At 40.9% G+C, this 22,154-nt stretch overlaps 1 protein-coding gene across 3 annotated transcripts in view; it reads left to right on the top strand.

The window, feature by feature from the left end:
- The window catches only part of NEGR1 (neuronal growth regulator 1), a 294,195-nt gene that overhangs the window by 235,214 nt on the left and 36,827 nt on the right, over window positions 1–22,154 (top strand). Inside the window, exons 7-8 of one of the 3 annotated variants that reach the window (XM_075037377.1) lie at window positions 18,492–18,614; window positions 19,202–19,462. The exons of 1 other annotated variant lie outside the window; for it this stretch is intronic. In XM_075037377.1, coding sequence (XP_074893478.1) covers window positions 18,492–18,614; window positions 19,202–19,329 — 251 coding nt within the window. In that variant the 3' untranslated portion in view covers window positions 19,330–19,462. Of the gene's footprint in view, window positions 1–18,491; window positions 18,615–19,201; window positions 19,463–22,154 lie in introns of those variants that run through there. One more of the 3 variants, XM_075037378.1, reaches the window with a different exon arrangement.

Here is a 22,154-nt window from a genome sequence, read left to right as displayed (position 1 = left end):
CTAAAGTATCACTGTAAACAAAAACTTGTCCAGCAAGTTTCAAGGAGTATACTGAGCTCAATAACTGGGGTGTGCCAGAGCCCTGCTCCCAGGTCAGTTTGTCGGTCGTTGGTGATGTCGCGGAGGACTCAAAGTTAAATCTTTTGGAAAAGACAATAAGCGTTTTAATAGGTAAAGCAAAGCATTGAGATTTTTAGCATGAAGGTTACCTAAAATGGGTCTCAAATGTCCTGCTCGAAAGATATTTTTATCTGTGAATTTGTAGTATTTCACATTTGTTGAATATCTAGCCATCTGTTAGTGGCATCCGAAGATGTTCATAGTTGAACTTTGGTGCTAATCTGTTGCAATAGTGATAAAACTGAAAGACAAAACTTAGAATATATCCTACACACTTTTCTCTACATAAAGATATTCCTTATTGAGTGGAAATGTGGATTTTCAGTTGCTTAAATCCTAGGGTTATTGCCTTCTAGCTGTGAAACTTCCTTCTGAATATACTTTCTATATGATATGTATTGTCAGGGTATTCTAAATTACTGCAGAAGAGACATAATAAGCAGAAAACAGCAGGAAGCCTTTGCTGCCATTTTATTTAATATTTGAGAAATCATTAACAAAGTGGAAACAATGTTACGCTTATTTTAAACAGAAAATGCAAGAAGTGAAAACAAAGGAATGTTATGCCAGAAGCAGATAGTATTTGGTGTATTTGCAATTCAGAGAAGGTAAAATGAAGGTTTGGTTTAATTTTGAACAGAGCAGAGCTGAATCTGTCTCTTAGCTGCTGCCAGGATTTTATCAGTTTTGTATTGTTGAGATACCATGTAGCCACCCTTAAAAAGCACTTAGAGATGCAGAGGTTGAAAATGTCATATAAGTACCAAGTACATTGTTACAAATCATAAAAATAGGTGTTCTCCATCAGGAAAGAGATGGGATGTGTGAAGCAGAACAGTGCGAGAGAGAATACTGAAAACTGGGTCGGATCCTGACCTCGCAGAATGGAATATGGGGGTGACGTTAGCTCAGAGGTTTGACTTCAGGATGAAATGTCTTATTTTATACTATCATTTTTTGGATCGAATCAAAACAAGGAGAGGTTTCCAAAAGGTGGTGATCTAGATTTCAGTTGGGAATGAAGATCATGTGGTGGAGTATTTTCCTTGCTCATAGTCTGCATTAATCTTATCTAGAAAGAGTATCGCTTTAAAAAAAAAAAAATAAAAAAATAACAGACCATCACAGGGTAGCAACTTAAGTACGGACTCCTTAATCCTTCAGAGACAATTTTCTCTTGTGAAACATTACTTACATTTTATTTTGTTGGCAATGATAGCTGAACATATGCGCTGGTTCAGGTATGTGTGGGGGAAGTGTTAGCAGTTAATGGTCGGCTGCAACATTTGATAGTCAAATACAGGGTTAAGTATAATTTGATCATCATGTTACTTGACAAATGTTAAAAATTAGATGTTGATGTCTTATTTCAGTGTGTATTTTAAACTTAATTGCATTGGTGCAATACGGTCCGAGATGCGGAGCGGTCGGAATAGCATCATTAGCACAGCTGCCAGTAACGGCCGCGATTCGGGAGCCCCGCCATGTGCCCCGCTGCATTCCCGTGCACTATCACAACGGGTGTGCAAAGACACAGGGGTTTTTATCAAAACGCTGTCACAACGCACAGCTACAGCGGGAGCACTTCAAATCCTGAGCGTGGATGCCTGCACACCTCCGCTGTTAGGTATTGGCACCTTGCCCAATATTTCTAAGTAATTGCTAATTGGCTGTTTCTGTCTGCTGTTGGGTTTTTTTAAGAAAAATGTGTATAGTGGAGTTAGAAAAACTGTATTTTCTTTATTTGCACATCCCCGTATAATATATAAATGATATTGTAGCTGTGCACAGCTGGGAGTCTTTCTCAGGGACAGAGCTAAGAATATTCTCCGTTATTGGTGTCTGCATCCTTGTACAGATATAAAACTCAAGGGTACCAGAAAAAGGATTAGTTCTTCTAATACAGAGAGGGCCCTGGCTTTCTGTGATCCATAAAGGCAACCTTGAGCTAATAGAAAGTCATGAAGTGGGTAAAGGGATGTCAGGACAAGGTAAAAGCTGACTTTGTGTGGCTGCGACGTGGATTGAGGAAGGGAGAGGGTAGATGAATGGACCTGTACCTGACAGTGCCTGCGGGGTGGATGGGGTAGGAGGAGAACTTGTCTGGGGTATGGCTGATCACCCATGGCCGGAGGACAACCCTACCGCTGCTGTGAGCTGGGGACGCCCAGCAGAAGGTCACCCAGAGCCGCTTCTGTCCCGGGGACAGATAGCCAGATCAGTTTGCAGAAGAACCTCACGTCTGGGGAGTTATGAACATCCCAGATCTCGCGAACGTAAAGAAATTTATCATACCCCTAATGGAAGACTTGTTGGCCATGTCTAAGATCTAGCTATTAATAATAAATTCAGCAGCTGTAAAATAGAAAGACTGAGCCTTGCGGGAAGAATACAGAGAAGCAGTGGTTCCAATAAATTAATAATGAATGGCAATTTACTAATTATTCATGGCTAAGTCCTCTGTATCATCCAAATGTGTTGTGTTTTGTGGGTAAGCGTATGAAGTACGTGATCCTCCCAGAGCACCCGCGTGAGGAGTGCTTGTTGGACAGTCCCATCCTGCCATCTACGGGCCTAATTGATCAGATGTTTAGCACTGTCTACGCTGGCTTTTCCCAGAATTTCTGGTACTTAAGAAGAAGAAGAATGTAGTCCTTGCCTGTAAATAAAGCATGGATTTGCTGATTCATTAAACCCAGGAGATGAGGTGTTGCGGTGTGTCTTCAGGGGCGAGGAGCCAACGGGGAATGGAATTGCCCTTTTTTAATTAAGCAGATTTTGCTCTTAAATTAGCACAATCTTAATTCAAGACAAAAGGCATTTTCCTACAAACAAATTTGTAAGGCCATTGTGAAAGGAGGGAGTTATCATTAACCATTAGCACCGAGGTAGGTTTATTCAGCCGTTTTTCTCAAGCAGGCAAAACTGAGATGGTCTGTATTGCTGCTAAAGCAGCAACATCCTTACCGAGATGTCTCCTGTCCTTGTGCTTTCCCAGCCAGAAGCCATGGTTGGTAGTGGATTTCTTACTTTCTCTTACTCAAAGCTGAGTCGTGGCAGAAGGTTTTTCCTACCTTTCATCTGCGAGGATAAAGGAGGAGCCGTTGGTCAGCCCCTGCTCCCCGCAGCGGGACATGGGGTGAGATGGTCCTGCCACAAACCCTTGATGAGCTGCCGGAGATCTTGGGCCGAGCACTGGGCTCTCAGCTCTGCTCTGTGGCACCGAAGGTCCAGGCTGTGTAAGTCAGGTTGTAGGGTGCATCGTTTTAGCATCCTGGCTCGGTCAGGGGTGCAATGCCAACCCCACACCTCTGTGAGCCCGGCAGGCACAACTGTCCTCATCTCTGCCTGAGCGCTCGTTGAATTAGGGCAGGAAACTGAGCAGTGGTTGAAATGCTGCGTTTTTAATCTGCATTTAGATTTAATCTATATATCTATAGAAACAATAAATCTAGTTAAGAGACTGTTCATAAAGGCATTAAATTCGCCACTACGTGTGTGATCTCTGTGTGTCCCCTGAAGATGTCATCCACAAAAGTCTGGATTCATGTCAGCCATCACCTCACAAAAGATGGAAATAATTATTACTTCTCTAGAAGGTATGTGTGTGTTTATTCTTAAGTAAAGGTATTATTTTTATTTTCTAAAGAGCACCTCCTACACATTCCGTAGTATTTTTAGGAATGCTATAAATAACTTGTCAGGCAAGTGGTACCTTTCTTAAGAAAACTTGTAATACAGAGGAAACATCCATGTCCATTACTAACAGCTGCCAAAGAGATTACTTCCTTTAAATGGCTGGTTATATGATCCACAGGTGTTACTGATGTTCAGGTTTATACAGAAATCTTAGATATATTGTCAGTAATTATTCAAAAACACAAACAATTGTGAAGAGCTGCAGAAAAGGTCAGTAGTGACATTTGGAAGGAGAAGGAACATAGCAAGGTGTGTGAGAGATGTGGTAGTATTTTCTGTGCTAATTTAATTGCTGCAGCTAAACAGAACTACTTTATTGCATAAGCATCCAACTGTGAACTTATGGTTAGTGCAACATGCTTATAATCTTGTCTCAAACATTTCTACATTCCAGGAAGTGCCAGACCGTGCCCTCAATTTATATGTGTTGATTGCATTGTGTCCTGGTTCCTACATAGAGATTCCCAATTAAACTGTGGTATTAATATTTTTAATACATTGGGTTTCACGTCTGAAATCGAAAAAAAATCAATATTCTTCCAAAAATTTAAATTAACTTATTGTAAATTGCACATAACATGTAATAATATGCATGTTCCTCAGTGGCACTATGTGTAGTTAGCGTGGCGTTGGCTACATTTACTGGAACGTCAAAGGCACAGAGGTATTGAGGGTATCTGCGGAGTGGTATAATGGCCTTGCCATAACACATCTTCAGAATAAGGGGACAGGCAACCACTTCCCCTGGTCATTTCCTAGCAGTGCCAAGTCATGAAAATCAAAGAAAAACTAGGCTTAAGGGGACTTTGGAGATCACCTCAGTCATCTGACCGAGGGCACGCTCGTGATGCTGGTCGTCATTCCTGGCGGTTGCTGGACTGGCTCCCCTTGATCCGTAGTGACCCTCCACCATCGCCGTCATTTTATAGACATGTTTCTTTTCTACATTAGTAGCTTTTCCTTCGTATTTAAACCAAACATTTTCTTACTGCAGCTGAAGCCTGTTTCCCCCCCATTCATAGTCACCAGGGGAACAAGAGAGAGCAGGGTTTCTGAGGAGTAAGAAGAAATGCGATCTGGGCAGAGGGAGGGAAGAGCAGTACCATGGCACAATGACTGGCTCCAAGTCCATAAAAGCTGCTCCTGAAACGAGCAAGGGAATGACCCAAAATTAGTAACTTCATGTACCAGTGCACACACGTGTTTGCACTACCGTAGTCAATAATAGTGGGGACAGGGTGGCCAAGCAGGCTTGCTGCTGGGACAGGTACCCTTCCCTTGCCGTTTTGCAACAGTGATTGAACGTTGTCTGATGCCGAGGCTGCAGTCATGTTCCTGAAGTGACTCTTCTTAAACCTTAATGGTTTCTGCACGGACTTATGCCTGCTTTAGCAAGCTTGCTTCCTTTCCTCTCCCCTTTCCTCCTCTCCCCAACGCGTCTGGGAGCTGGGACGTGAAGTTGTTAAACTCGGCCTCTCTGGAGCTGCGTTTCCAGCACAGGCGCTGTGCAGTTGCGCGTGTGCTGCAGGGACTCGGTGGCAGCGGCTGCACCGCTCGTGTTATCAGTGCCGCGGGTCCAGTCCGTCTTGTCAGGCGCTTGGTGTGCCGTGCTCCCCTCATGCGCGGTGCGTGGCCCCGGCTGCGGCCCAAGACCCCCTTCAGGATGAGCATTTGTTATTCTGCCTGGAATAAAGTTCTCCTGATGCGGACGAGGTCTGGGCTGCGTCGCTGGCCGTGCTCCCCTCTCCCGGGGGCCGAGCTCCAGCCCTCCTGTGGGAGTTCTCCCACCTTACCCAGGTGTGAGGCTGGTGCTGCCGGAGGCGGTCCTTATTATCAGTAATTTACAGAGCTTTTAGTTATCCTGCAAGGACTGCTTGGGTTGTCTTCTGTTCAGATAGTTTGGTATCATCGTTAAACTCGGCAGTTTCGTTTTATTGACTGAGAAATCGTATTTTAGTGTATTTGCATATGTGACAGGTTTCTGCTAAGTTTTAGCTCAATAGCTTTGCCTGGCCTACCCAATTTGACATTTCTAGAAAGCAATACACTCTCCAGGGAAATTCCCTTTGTGTCCACAGTTTCAGCTGTTGTCCAATTACCTAAGAAAGATTTTACTGTGTTGTCTCTCAAATACCAGCCTGCAAAGCAAATCAAACTTCAATTTGCATAGTCTCAGCCAGGCGGGCTGGTCTGCACCAAAAAAAAAAAAGTAGTATATAGATATATACATAAAAAAAAATGAAATTAAAATTCCTGTACACATTAGGAGCCTATTCAAAGACTGCTGCAGTCAGTCAAAAGATGTTTATTGACTTAATAAGGTTTGGATCAAGCCCAAAGTCTCCTGTAGACCTCAGTGTGCAGAGAACTGGTGCCATGATCCTAATTTTTCACGGGAGGCATCCCTTCCAGTCCTGCCCCCGGGGATGCAGTCATTGCCCTGACCTGCTCCTGCTGAGCATGCAGGGAAGGTCTCTCCCTCTGTGTCTCAGAAGGGGTTGATGGACAGGGAGCAGATTTAAAATCCATCCTGGGAACTTCCAAATCATTTGTAAAGCAGTCGTCACACATCTGAGCCATCATGCTTTCTTACGGTTTCTGACCGGCTGCGAGGGACCCAGGTCTGCACCTGTAGGGTTTCATGGTATACCCTTTATAAAGGCAAAGACGATCTTTGCTTGATGCATTGTCCTGTCTGGAAGCTCAGAAGGTCTGTGGTATACCTCTTCTGTTATGGGCTGAAGGTGATTTTGCTTCCTCCCCAGCCACGTGTGTGCTCTGTTTTCACTCTGGTCTAAGTCCTTGGTTTTGCTTACCACGTCCAAGTTGGCCTAATAGGACCAGCTGCTGCGGGGGTGGTGATCCATCACGGAAAGGACCTGTCCTGGAGATGGAGACTGGGACAGACACCCAGCTCCTGATCGGTGTGCTGAAATTCAGGGAATTAGAGAAGCAGGATTATAAATCTGGGAGTCGGTTCCTCAGGGACCTTTCTTAAAGATCAAGGTGTATTCATCCAGGGCATTTTAATTGAGTGATCATGTTCCCAAGGGAAAACAACTCTCTGAAAACTTTAGACCATCCCCAATGGCATTCATAGGCAAGGTAAAAACCTTTCTTCTCTCCCTGTTCTCGCACAGGGTGAAATGCAGATGTACAATGAGGCTGAACAGCTCACAACACGGCTGAACCGCACACGACTAAAACAGAGAGTTTTCTTTGCATCACAAGTGCACCTAGGGGACTAATTTCATGAGATATTGCTGAGACAAGGAGCCCGGCAGAGTTAAAAACTCAGCACCTTAAAGTCATACATTCATACAGAGTGAGATAAATGGCCAAATCCTCCATTTATGTAAGTCGTAATAATTCTGTTAGATGCTAGGTTTGAGATCCTTCCATATGGATGCCAAGCGCTGCTCCAGGTAGCAATTACTGAGAGTTAAGGAGAAATTTTCTCTAAATCCATTTTCCAGCTTGAGCTTTATTATGAATTATATGACAATAAGTGACTGAGATAGGATGAGGTAGAAATAACCTGTCTGAGCAAGGCCAGTAACATGTGTTTCTCCTTGACATTTAGAAGAAACTTTAAAGGCCTGAGAGCGTATCTGTGTTTGAGGGCAAAAAAAAAAAAACAAACCAAACAAAAACCCCAGTGATCTTTGCTGTGGATCCTTACCGAAGTTGCCTTTACGTTCTGTTTCGTTACGTGTTTATATTCTCAAATTGTGCAATTATAACCATAGCTAACAATGTTTAGACACATATTCTTACTGAACTGGATAAGTCAGAGAGGTTGAAGCATGTCTAAATATTCATCTTGATCATCATAATTAACCGATACCTAAAACATTCAAGGTCATCTGTGGAACTTATTTATAGTGTGCTGCTGAAGGCAGCGGCTGCCCCTGCCCTGACCAGTGTGAGGAGCACCAGTGGTCAGAGCTTTTCTTGAAATTGTGTTTCTTTTCAAGGGGTAAAATAACTTGAAGTAAATTTAACTTTTTAGAAAAACTGAAAATCCAAAAATACCATGCATAACAAATGGGATGAAAACTAGAAGTGCTATAATGTGATGATATAAATATATTTTACAACTCCATCTGGAACGCAGACTTCAGCCTTGGCCTCAAAAATTTTGCAGAATGAAGGGGGAGGTTCATAAGGGGGTGATAGGAAACAAAAAATGAAAAAATTCCCATGTCAAGAGATTAAAGATGATTACTGTCTCTCTCCTAAAGGAAAAGGGGCTTATTGAAATATTGGCTAGTCTGGAGAAGGTGTATTAGGAAGTTTTCTCATAAAACAAGCCCAAGAGAGCTTTCACTTACACTAATCAGTGGCAAATTTTAAATTTAATGCAAAGCATTTCTTCATTAAAATATTATTAAGTGTAGAACTTACTTTCATAACAAGTTGTTGAGACCAAAGCTCATGGAGCTTTAAAAAGGAATTAGCTATTGATCAAGGATATCAAGAATTTTCATGAAGATCATAGAATAGATTATACACCCAAGACTTCAGTATTTAAGCAAATAGTCCAACAGGTTGGAAAATGCCATAGCTGACATAATTTACCAAATAAATTCTAGGTTATTTAACAAAAGCAGTTGCTTGAAACCAAACAATGTTTATCTGAAAAGCGTGTGTGCTTCTATCCTGTCAAGTGTCCTCTAATTTAGAGATAATATAAAAAAATAGAGATAGAGATGGTCTCCACAGCTTCTATTTACATTTTCCTGAGAGCTGCTACATGTTCTTAAGAATCTGAACAGTTTGTGACCTGAAGAAAATTGGAAAGAAAAAAAGATTTCTTTTTTTGGCTGCAAGAAAGCTAAAAATAGATTTGGAGATTGAAAAATGAGAGCTTTTTCAGTGAGCCCACACTATAAACACTAATTAACCTCTGTACTGAATCACATAATTAACAAAATGCTGAGGCATTTCAATAAGCATCTAAAATAGAGAACTCAATGTTATCTTTAATTCCACCTACAGGTTTATATGTTGAGATTTTGACTGGATTTTAAATAATAAATTGAGTATAAAAGCTTACTCTTCCCAGGGCTTTTCCAAACCTCAGGCGAAAAACATTAGCATCAGATGCTTAGATATTGCTTGCAGTATTAGAAATACTTAGTGAAAAAGACCTATGATTAATTTTTCAGAAATGTACTTTTTTTCCACACATACTATCACAAGTAACAAAGCTGGTATCTTGACTTTAAAATGTTCTGCTGTGAAGCATCTCTAACCGTAATCTAAGTTTTACTGTGGAGTGAGGTGCTGTTGCTGTTATAGACCTTTTCTTATAAATTGGTCTGTAAAAAGATATTCAGTTTTTTAAACTAGGCAATATTTAGATTTACTAACTTTATTCAATGATAAAACACAAACCTGAGAACTTGGTAATTTCAATTCTGTTAATTTACTCAGTTAAAATGCTATTCTGAGAAAAAGAATAAAATGTTTAAATTACTGGGGGTGTTAGGAAGAAAGCAACAAATCTCATGAAGTAACCACAAAGCAAACTAAGGCCCATCACAATATAGCAGTCATGTACAGCTGTTTTTATTTAGCCAATAAAATGTACATCAGGTACCGGTCCCTTTTCTTTGCTAATGCTATTGCTGAGCTTTCCAGGGTGCTGCAAGTGTATGAGAAAATGTCAGTCAGACTGGAGAAACTAACTTTGGAGTCAGGATGTTTTATCTAAATCAATAGAGACGTTAATGTTTTTCAAACTATGATTTTACAGCTAAAGGTAGTTCTGTGCATTTCGTCTTCAACGAGGTAATTCACCATTCTTCTTAATTTAGATCTGAGTTTAAAAAATAGATTCCTGCTAATATCAGAGCAGTATATTGTATAAAGTATGGCTGGTTTAAAAAAGTACTTTTAAATTAATGACCAAGTGGTTGATATTTTGAAGCAAAATGGCACTTTTTGCGAGATAACATAATGCTTTCCCTGAATGCAGATTTCTAAATTAGGATGCAATGTGAAAAAAGGATTAAAGTTTCCCTGCACTGCTTGTCATCATCCTGTCTGAATTTCAGTATGTCACCCATCAGACACATGGTTTCCTACTACAGAATTTTGCAGCCAGTCCATTTTTGTTTGCAAACGAAAGGCTTACTCTTGACCTTTCAGCATTTACTCTCAACCAGCAGCTGCTGAAACTGCTCCTGGGCTCTGTAAATATTGTTCCACAGTTCAGCGTGCAACCTGAGCACATAGATCATCATGTCCAGGACATGCAAGTGTCAATGCAAGTGAGAAAGGTAGTTCAGCTCTTTACGGTCGTTGTTAATAGTTGGTATATAAAATACCCTGCAAAATTTGCATTACTTTAAATGAAATTCCCAGTCCAGGGACTGGAACCATCATTCCTCCATTTATAAAAAGTTTTTCCCAGAGTGCCTGGGACTTTTCTTGAACTTAAAAATACTTTCCCATGTTTTCTCCTAGCGTGTCCATAGTTACTGACACTGTCATTTTGGAAGGAGGGGAGCAAGGAGGAGCGTGGCCTGTCTGACCCCGTCTCCTCGGTCTGACGCCAGCCGGAGCTGCAGCTGCCCCGGCACAGCAGAACAGGAAGGAGCTCTGGCTGGAGCTCATTACAGAGCTGTTAACGACTCCTAATTCTTTCTGGGTTTGCCCAGGGTTTTTTGGAACTGGCGCCTGGCTGTGGGAGGACAGAGTGAAAGGAAATTGCCCTTGAATAAACAGTTGCGCAGTACCAGTCGAGCAAAGCAAAGGCTGGGAGAGAGTTGTTTCTACACGTAAATCAACGCAATAAAGCACTGCTTGGGAGAGTAACGGCTTAGGCTAAGGGTTGAAACTGGTCCAAAAATGAATGGGTGTGAATTTGTCATGCATAAATCCAGGCTGAGAGGAGGATTTCTAACCCTTAGAACAGGTGGGTTCTGCAGCAGTCTTCAATAGAGAGCGGCGGGGCAAGCAATGGAAATTATTTCTGCAATGAATCTCAGTGAGTTTATCAAAGGGATTTTGTCCTCAGCATTTAAAGGTATGAACCGAAAGCCTCAGGTCGCCATACAAAAAAAGTCAAAAAAGAAGATGTGGCTCTTGGCGTAAAATTCCCTTTCTGCTGTTCCAATGAACTCTGTACTGCAAAGCTAAACAAAACCCAATTTCACCCAGGGATTTAGTGCCGGTTTGAGTTTATCCTGTTTAACAAGTGGGGTATGTGGTTGGCATTAATGAAAACAATTGGCCTGGGTCTAACCCTACCTAATGTCCCCTTTCTAGCTACTCATGCTTCTAGATTTCTACAAGGTGATTTTTATTGTTTTGCATTCAAGAAAGAAGTCCTGTCTGTCTTTTTTTGCATGTGAAGATTTGTTTCATTCTCAACACATTAGAAGTAGCCAGTTTGTTGTGCATGTTATTAAAGCAGTGAACGGATGATGTCGAGAGGGTCAGGGCAGGCATCCTCGGTGCTGAGGCGGGACTGCCAGAGGAGCTGGGGCCAGTCCAGGGTTATCTCCACCAGGTTTAGGTGAATTTGGTATCCAGAAGGATGGACAAGATATTTCTATTTCTTGAAATAATATGTTCAGTTCTTGTATGCTAATAGTACATTTATAATATGCTAATAGTAGTTCATCTGTGCAATAAGATTCTAAGCTGTAGCATAACACTTACCTTAATGAGTTGTGCTGATGCTGCATTGGAAGCAGCAGCAGAAAAGCCAGTCTGCCTCTGACCTTGGCAGGGAGTCATCCTTGGTTTGGGTGTAATCTCCTGAGGCAGGATCCCAATACGTAAATAATAAGTAATCTAATATTTTAAATTTCACTACCTTGACCGGGAAAAAGTTACCGGGTCTGACAACAGCTATCACAACCTGATATATCTAAATCCCTTGCAGGAGATAAGTTGAATCCTTTGAGAAGCACATTTGTTGTTTATTTTAACCCACTGATGGTGTGCTTGGAGCCTCTCTTTTCTTGTAGGCTATTTGCAGCAGATTTCTGTTCCTTGATCTTAGCTTTTAATAGCTCCCCAGGCAATAAATGCACTTCCTTCTTCTGAGTGTTTGCACAATGACTTGTTCTATAGATTAGGCAGGCACTGTTCGTCTCCTGTTCTACCTATTTTCCAACACACATCTGTACCAAATGAAAAACAGTTGTACTTCTCTATGATTCATTTGTAACTGGAATAATCCACATTAAGGTTCACTGTTGTGTTGTTCCTCTTTTTTTCTCTGACTTGTAGCATTATGTGGCGCTCTATTTCTCTTGGAAAGTTCAAAGTCAAATCTTATAATGTGCTCCTTCTTTAACTCTGGATAGAGATGAGCAGCCATAACTCCAGCTTAATTAAGTCTCCTTTTACAGAAATTGTAGACTTTTTATGAATTTCATCATGACATTGGCACATTTCACCATGTAATTTATAAAGATTTGTAATGATTCATTTGATAGGCATTGTCTGTGGATTTCAGTTCATCAGGGATCAGCAGAACTATAATTACACAGTAATTATTAAATAACTTATTCACAAATTGCTGTGCCAGTGAAAGCAAATATCGGAGCAGTTGAACAGCATCTAGTTCTAGGCATGTGTTATATACGTACGAGGATTGCAGAGGTGGGGATGCTTACTCTAAACACAGCAGTAATGCATAGATCGGGCAAGAATGGCTATAAATGAGAATGAGACTGCTATTCTGGGAAGAGTTGGCTATGCCCGTATTCCCAGAGCCGCAAGCAGCAGGAGAAGACTTTCACCCGGGAAACCCTACAGGAGGTTGACCTGGCGGTGGTTGGGTCAGGAGCCCAGGTTCCCCCCTCTCAGGGGGAGCATCTCGACGGGCTGACCCAGGGCGTGATGGACCCTGGTGGCACAGGTACTGTCTGTTGGCCCAGATACCGGCTACAAACTTCAGCATTTTGGTTAGGTACCTGAAGTCGGTACGAACTCTTCCCAGTCGGCTCCCTGCATCCAAGCTGCCGCTCCATTGTAACTCAGCCAGATTCCCCTGTTTTCTGATAAACAGGGTGATGAGTTGCCTGGCTGCCCACTGCTGTTGGGACTTTTCCTTCACCCAAGGCAGCCCTGTGGGACATGGGGGTCCCGGCCCCAAGTCACTGCTCTGAGTCGGTGAAAGGAGAACGGGCAGAAACGTGGCTCCCGCGTACCAGGACTTGCATCCTTACAGGTGGACTCCCTGTCTGACCCCACATTAATAATATTTATTCAGAAATTGTGTTCTGCTGCAATGAAATGAACTATTTGTGTTAGCCAAAGCATAAATGCATGATGCAATTTTAGTACGTGTGTGGCTGAGTGGTACCTCTGACTGCACCAGAATAGTGGAATTGGCATTTCTGCATGTGCAGGGCTTTTTAGGAAAAAACCGGCTTTATCATGTAAGTATAATGTGGTGTGGCAAGATATCCCATGGAAAAAACTGGAAAAAAATAGAATTACTCTTGCTGGTTACAGAGCACAGCATTTTATAGTGTTTCTAGCCCACAGATCTTTAATACAGCCCAGATCAAATGTGCATGTGTCAGAGCAAATGCTGCTGGGCATATTGATCAAAGGTCTTAAATATTGAGGTCAGCTCTCTCTCCTACAGACTGCATATAGCTTCCACTGCGTGCCAGAAAGAAAACAAGTCTGCCTTTTTTCAACCTCCAGGTAAAGTGCAGTCAGCTAGCAAGCAGAGGCATTTTTATATGTCACTTGACTTGGCCTTTCCAAGAGAAGCCAAAGCATGGCTTAACAATATACTCCAGCCTTGCGCAGGATGAATGAAAACATGCTGGTGCTGGCAGAGGGTTTAACTGGGCTGCAGGGCTGTGTGGGAGAGGAAGGTGTCTCCTGGAAGATTGCCCTGCACCCAGGCTATGTTTCTTGGAGTTGTGCATGTTCAGCAGTGGGAGAAAATTAACAAACCTGCCTATTATCGTGAACCTGGCAAAAACATTTGTTAGTATTAGCAGTCACAGGCATACTGCTGTATACCCAGGAAGGAGGTACTGCCGTGGCATGCGTCGTATTGCATCTCTAATGTATATTTTGCCTTATTTACTTCCAGAAATATAACGACAGTTGTGCAGATGTAAAGGATGACCTCTGAGAACAAGAATATAATTATTGGGAGTCAGAGCAATGCTAATCATATGTTTCTGAACAGCAAAAATGCTAACAGATTTCTAGATCTACATTATTCATGAGATTCCTATTTATACATATGAATGAAAGACCAAGCTAAAAGGATGCAGACTATTTTGTCACTTTTTCTTCATTTTGTTATGGTCTCAACAGCTGTAAAAATCATTAAAGCAGCAGTTTTTTCTGGAAAATCTGAAATAGGAAATGAGGAGTAAGGAGCAAATATTGTTTATCCTTTATAATACTATAACTTGAACAACTAAATAAAAACATTGTATTTCATGTAACTTTTGTGATGTAGACAAAATAAAAATGTTGATAGGAAATAGAAATTCAATAGTTTTCTCTATTTGCTTCACCCTGGTTTTGTTGCCTAAGGCACAGATGGCACACAGGTGACACGGCACCAGGAAAGGGACAGACTCATTAGCAGCCTCGTTAGACCTTTGACAGCAACAAGAGGTCATATTCAGTGTAGCACCCCTGACAAATGGGTTGTCTGTATTTTCTTTGTCCATTTCACAATTCAGTTATGTAGCTCTGTTCTATAAACTTGGTGTAGGAGAGCAACAGGCTGGGAAAGGTTGAGTAAGCATTTAGAGATCACTTTCAGAGAACTCCTAAAATGTTCTTTTTTCTCTTCCATGAAAAAAGGCATTCTTCTTCCTCCATGTGTTTTAATTAAAAACATGCAATTTATTTTTAAGGCTTTTTTCTTTTACAAGAATCTCTGTGACGAGTTCCTATGCGCTGACTGATGATCCCTTGACATTCAGGTGTGCTCTCTGCTTTGCAGGGAGCCTGCGTGTCGTGTAGAGGGGACCACGGCAGATGCTTACATGTATGGATTGACAGGCAAACCACAACATACCAGTTGAAATGGATGGTCAGGCAACTCAAGGACAGGTTAGATTACAACAGGACACTTTCAGAAAATTTCCCTTAACTGATCGTGGTTAAAACAACGGCAGCTTCTTTTCCTTTTTGGCAGACAGTCTGCCGTGGGTCTGGCTGCAGCCGCTTATTGAGAAATTGAGATGCTTCAAGTGTGCAGGGGAAGGGAATTTCATAAATCGTATCCTCAATAGTGCTTTTCTGATAAAAGTTATAGGAAAACAAATTGTAAACCATGTGGAAGACTTCATAAATGCAGGTCCTCAACAGAGATTGCAAACTGGTTGTGCCTTTTATTATGTTTTATTTTTGATAATACTCAACAGTGTCTTGTAACTGGATACACAGTGCTGGGAGAAATGCTTTTCGATTTGACATCAAATGAGCCCTATTGATGTATCTTCTTAGAATGCAAAAGTGCTGTCTGAGGTGTTCTTCGTTTGCAAAAGTTATTGTTATATTTCATAAACTGCTATGGGTGTCCCTAGGTTTCTCTCTGCATCCAAAGGGGCCTCAATTTCTTTGGAAAAAACCCATCCTTATGTGGCTTTAGATAGAGTAAGTAGCATGTCCCTAATACGGGTGTGGCCGGACCGTTTTGATCTCCATGGCATTTCAGCAGGAAAGCAGAGCCCCCCACTGACCAGCAGCTGCTGGTTCCTTTCCCTCTCTTTAAATCCAGAGCATCACTTCTCTCTCGGGGGACGTATTTGCTGAGTTGCGCCTCTTCCCCCGGCACAGGTCGTTCAGAAGACTGCGGAGAGCCCTCCGCACCCAGGGCGTGCGTGGGACCTGCCATAGAACAAAATATTTCTACTGGTTTGGGAGTTCTTTGCCTTTTATTGGCTTCTCTCTACACATAACCTTCGCCACCTCCAAACTACCCGTAACCGTATTTTCTTTGCAATTAATGAATGAATACTTTTTCCTGTCCTGATGTAAGCGACCCTTTGCACCATTTGTTTTACATTTTTCTCTTAGACCCGCTTTGCAGGAGTTTCTTCAACCACGCGGTGCGTGGGACTGCTGAAGGCTGCAGGTGCTGAGGTCCATTCTGAAATCTGTACAGATTTCATTGTTCAAATTTATTTTTGTTCCTTGAAATTTGTTGCACTTTTTCATTTTTGAATAGTTTAGTGCTTGCAAATACTAGTGCAAAGATGTACTAGTGATGGGACTGTAGCCTAGTGGGTATATTTATGCGATACTCAAAAAGTAGACTGCAATATGAATGGGTGCTTTGGCCAAAATCCCATTGCTCAGGATAAGTTTCCCTGATTTATTAAATTCCTTAAAGCACAGGTAAAGCCTTGAGCATATACCAACATGTCATAGATGCAAAATCATTGTGGTAGTTGGGGATGGAAACTGCATGCTCTTTGTGGCAAGGATATCAAATGAATGATCTTTATTTCAAATATTATTTTGAATGTTCTTAATGGAAATAGGAGTTTTGCTTGTTAGTGGTTCACAACACCCCTAGTCAAATTAAATTTAAAACTTTTTTTTTCACACTATGAAATGGTTCCTCTGACATAAAGTATGATGATTCATTCTGGAACTTATTAAAAATTAAATAAATTTAAAAAAAAAACTTTAGTAGACTCCAGAACTAAAACAATGTGTTATTTTAGTATCTATCTTTGATTTTTTCATAAGAAAATCAAAGTCCATTTGAATTTTAGGTAAAACTTTAAATTCATCCCATTACTTTTTGTTTGCCAGCTAAGAACACGTGTGGTGCTCAGGCCTGGTACTCCACAGAAATGGATTTACAAGAATACACTAAAAGGTGTCATTAACGTGTTTTTTTACAGGCCTCAAAATATTTGAATATTTATTGAAAAACTGCTATGAAGCAAACCAAACTACTGTAGGTGTAGGGCAGTGAGGATTGCTGAAGGATGGAGTGAATAAACTACCTGGCAATTTCAGGTCTCAAACTCAAGGTTAATAATTATTTTTTTTATTGCCTCATAGACATTGAACTATTAAATACTTATCATCCTGTAATAAAAGAACAAACCATTTAAATAAAATAAACCATTACTAGGCAATTAAGGTGTAATAACTCAAACCTGTAAAAGACCTCAAATTGCAATTGCAAAATATTAATGGTGAGTAAAAGACACAGAATAAATTAAGGTCACGTCTCCACCCAATCCACTTTCCATCCAAAAGATTTATTATTAAATATGTTTTTCTATTTACCCTTGTACTCAAACAGTCTCTGGCTTACCTAGGCTTAAGGACCTTTATTTCAAAATAAATCATTAATCTTCAATATAGCTGATAAAGCCCAGGGGAGATTAGATTAAATAAGCCTGGTTAATTATCAAAGGTCATAAATAAAAGTAGTTATGAGGGAGGGTTTTTTTAAATTAATTAATGTGTTTGTATTTAATTGTCAGTTGTATTTTGTACCAGTTATTGATTCCTCCAATACATAGGAAGTCTAAATATCATTACAGCAAAATCCAACAATTGTACTGATGCAGACTGAAATGAAACAAGATTTTTGTATTGTCTTGTTAGAAAATATTCTCCTTATGATCTGTAAGTGTGCTAGTCTGGTAGCATCATGTTTTGGCACTTTCTCAGATCTAGAATTTGAACTCTCATTAGATAGGCTGTTACTGATGTTGAGTAAGCAGCTACCCCCATCCTATAATAAATGTTGTGCTTTCTCTTACACAGTGTGTGTAAATGCCATTCTATAGTAAATATGAATATTTAATCATACCTTTTCAAATCATTTGTATTTATCCTAAGAAAACTCATGGGATTTTAAACCAAATACATTGAAACCGTTTAGAGTGTTGATGATTAGTATCTAGACTGCAAAACACTAGAAAAAACTAGAACAACGTTAGAAAGAAAAAACTAGAATATCTGCCAATGCTATGGTTTTGTCAAATTAAGTATGTATCTTCTCATGATTGTGTATCTGAATTCTCAGTCTTCCTAAGAAAATATTATTGAGCAGAATGGATTTCTATGCTCTTGTGTGTGTCATATCCTGAAACAAGATTTCAAGAAACATAAGTTCTTAGCTCAAGGCAACCTGAGTTTGTTCCAGTAATTATTTCACACTTGGGATCAAAATACCTGAAGAATGACAGAAACCAATGTTACAATGTTGAGGGCTACAGAAATCAATTAAAATATTTCATAGTTTCTGTTCATCATAGTTATTGTAAAATAAGGTAGACTTTCTTCCACTGTAACAGTGAAGAATACAGAGAATTAAATTATATCTCAGACTTGTATAGCGTTGCTTTCTATTCTGAAAAATAGAATTTGAGTGTGGCATATGGCTTTACTCATAATAAAAAACATTTTTCATTTTTAAAAAATGGTATCCCCCTACCATTATCAATTGCACAGCCAAAACAATTTCATTTTGGACCAGCTACAGAGTGATAAAATACGCTATCTTTGTAATAGAAAATTGGATCTATAGCTGTAACTCAAGACTTCTTCTGTAATGAATGGTCCCAGTGATGGGCTGGTGCTGAGCTCCTGCTGGGAGGGTGCTCCAGAGAACTGGAAAAGAGCATCGTCATTTTTATATTGCTGAAGAATTCTCTTTCCCTAATGGATCGAAGTGGCCTTTACAGTGGCATCAACACCCACTGCGAGCTACAGACAAACGTTGTGCGCCGGCTCCAGCATCAGCAGGAACGTGCTCCCACCTCTGCAGCTGAGGAGCATGGGGAGAAGGCGGCTGGGCAGGGTGGCTGGTAAGTGGGAATGGAACGGTGAAGGCTGTTCCTGTCTTAATATGGAGCAGTACTGGATTGGTTCCGTGTTGATGAAAGTCTGTGGTTTGTGATTTGTGGTTTTTAAAGACCTTGATTTGCTGTGGACATCCTTACAGTCTTCATATACTGGAAAAATATATATATATGTTATATTTTAAATATTGTTAATATGAAATTAATCACAATATTTAGAGCAGAACTGGGCTTCAGAAGTGATATCCATAGAGACGCTTTGTTTTCTTTTACCTTGAAGGAGATAGTTTTGCCTCTGAAAAAAGTATCTCAATAGACTAAGAATGCCGAGTGCTGAGTCCAGTTGCTTGATGTGTCTTGTCATTTCAAATATATTATTAGAAAAATTAGTGAATTCACTGTATAAAATGCAGAGACAAAAAACAGCAGATGAAGACTGAGGGGTTTGGCAAGGTACCAGAAATGGGAATGTTGTCAAAAGCTCTGTATTTTCTTTATAGATAAAACACAGAAAGCTGACGTGGGGGCACGGGGGAAGGAAGGGGAATGGGAATAAATAATGAGCGCTCTTCTCTCCTTTGTGTTTGTGCCAGGACAAGGCATGGAAAGAAGAGAGAGGAGAACGAAGATGTACATCTGGCATGGTCCCGTGGCGTTCCAGTTTTCTCCAAACGTCACATTTTTTGTACCTTCACCATTGCCTTTCCATTCTTGGATTTAATAAATCTTGAATGAAAGCCCTACCAGTCTGTGAGCTGCGGCTCCAAGGGGGCTGTATTAGAGACCCTCACCTGCAGCCCGGACTGTGGCAGTGCTAGTGCCGTGCAAATAATAAATTAATTTGCAACACCAAAGTGGTTTCAGTTACTACATCTTCATTAAACACTATGAGCAATTTTTGGTTTTACCAAATTTCTTTTTAGATAAGTTTTATCTTAAACTTGCAAGGTGGGAAAACTTGCAGTATTTGCAAGTGCAGACTGAGATTTTGGTAGTTTTTCTCTTCTTTCCTTCATTGGCAGACCCCTCTGTATGAGACTGCAATGTTTTGTAACTGGAAGCATCATGCACCGTTTTGAGATGTTACATCTCTTGAATTCTTTTCATAGGCTGCAGTTTAATAATGAAATTGTTCACGTTACTGAAGTAGTAAATTCCACAGGAGAAACTGTATTCTGGAAAATGCTGAGCACGCTCTTCTTTGCGAGATGCCGTAACAGTTATGTTTCAAAGTAATTACGCAGAGCCGTGTGTGAGAGTCGCTATACTCTGTCCTAAATGGCTGATGAACTCGGGTCTGTGAGCAGCAGGCAGGGAAACGCGACTTCGTTAGCAGCAAAGAGTGAGGGATTAGTCACAACTTGTGACAAAGGGTGTTTGAACTGAAGTGTGCCGGTGTAAGTAGTAACCATGCATCCGTCACTATAACGTCTGTGCATTTTTACATGGAAAGATAGGAGAAATTTCTGGCACGTGTACCGTGGGCAATTCTGTGTCTGCTTTTGGTTGCTGATGGGTTTGGGAGACGGGAGGAGGAGGTGGGGTGCTTGCCTGCGGGGTTGGTATGTCTTTTATCTGAGAGTCAGAGGCTCGTAGGCTGGTTTTCTGCAGGCAACAGACTGAAAAAACATATTGTTTACTTCTGCTGAGTTTTTCGTATTCTCTTGGGGAAAAAAAAAGGCTGGTTTATGCCATTAAGATGCTGGGACTGGGAGGATTCCTGGGTCAGTGAATCTAATCCCCTTATACTGCAGGCTGCTCCGTCGTGTAATCCCTTCCATAAACTAATCGAGTTTCCTCCTTGAAGGAGTTGGTTTTCTGTTGCACAAGCTCTGATGAGGAGGCAGCTTGAGGACAGCAAGGCTATAAAGGCTGCAGACCCACTTTGGATTTCTGAATGCATTCGCTCTCGGTTTATATCTATTTGTTCATGCAAACAGGGGTTGATGAATTACTTGGTTCCTTAATCATATACTAGGAAATTTTCTAGGTAAATAATTAAAAGTAATTGGTCTCTAGTAAACTAATAGCCAGTTTTTATTTACTTGCTTATTTCTACCTGCCTATATCCTTTAATCGCTCCTTCTACCTCATATTTTTCTAAAGCCTTGAATGCCATGAAGTTGTAGTTGTGTGTGCTTAACCTCCTTCAACATATCTTTAATTCTCAGTCCTGATGTACCTGCTGTCCCCCCTCCCCCATGAATTTACTGTTGTTTTGGTAATTTTATGTGCAAACGTATTTAAATCCCTCTGACCTGAGTATCCTGAGCTGATTGAATTTTGTTCTAACCTTGGTCTGGCAATTTCTATTTCCATTTTGTTATTCAGATTGCCATCTTTTAAGCTTTTACTAAAACTGAAGAAAAGAAATTATTTTTAGGTCCATGCTTAGTTTTTCTACCCTACCTTTGTGAACAGAGGCACTTTCATTTTTCTTTGGTATCTATGGGGCTAAAGAGTGTTTTGCAGCAGATTGGCTGTGGTTTCCTTTCCAAGGCACTGTTCAGCTGGGCATCTGGGCAACTCCCACTTCATCCCTGCCCAGCTGGGTTTCCTGGACATTGCTTCTTTACGGCCAATTCCTTTTGTTCCTTGTAATTTTCCTCCTTGTGCTGTGTAGCCTTTCATGGGCAGTTTCCCATTTTGTTAAGAGGTTTTCTCTGCAAGCTTTTTTTCTGCCTAGGATCAGAAAGGAATTTCTAGATACTATCTCTTTCCTTTTGGTAAAAGGCAACATTAAATGTCCTTGATGTTAAACTGCACCTCCTTGTCCCAGCTGTCTTTAGTAGCTTATATTGTCCAAAGATTTCTCTTTTGAGGATTAGAGCTGTAGTTACAAGTCTGCGGGGTTTATTCTTCCACTTTATTTAAACTCACTCAACTGCTGATTCTCTAACACCAGATTATTTCCAGCAGTCAGCTCTAGCATACACTCACCACCACTAACCCAAACTGATTTTAAAAGAACATTACGTTTTATTTCTTTCCCTGACAAACTGGTACAAATACCTACACACATTTTCCCACATTCCCCCTTCCTTACCTCCGTGAAGTCAGGCTGTTAGACCAGGACCTGTAGGTGCATTTCTCTCTTTAAAAACTCTCCAGTTGTCTTTATCAAAATTTGACTTTGCAGATAAATAGATTTCCTTGTGTTGTCCCAAGGAGACTGTTCTCTACCTTACTCAAAGTAATATTAATTAACCCAGACAGTTTGTTTTACTCGTGGTATCATCTTTTGCGTCTCTCTACTCCATCATGACGCGGGCGTAGGATGCAGCACTCTTCTTGGGGTGCTCTCTACCCCATTCTGCCCCGGCCCCAGCTACTGCTCTGCACTGTGCTGCGTTTGGTCACCCTTGCCCCCTTCCAGGACTCTTTGCATTGCTTACAGGCAGGTTTGTTATTTCTCCCTGGTGGTGTCCGGTGTCAGGCTGTGATTTGTACATGCCTTCTGACAGCATCACTTAGCTGACTGCTGTTCTCAGCGGCATTCCTACTTCTTCCACACACTTAATCCGTCTGCCATCAAATACTTTATTT

Source organism: Buteo buteo, chromosome 10, assembly GCF_964188355.1.
Source record: "Buteo buteo chromosome 10, bButBut1.hap1.1, whole genome shotgun sequence".
In the NCBI taxonomy this organism is placed as follows: Eukaryota; Metazoa; Chordata; class Aves; order Accipitriformes; family Accipitridae; genus Buteo; species Buteo buteo.
This window is presented reverse-complemented; position numbering and strand designations above follow the sequence as displayed.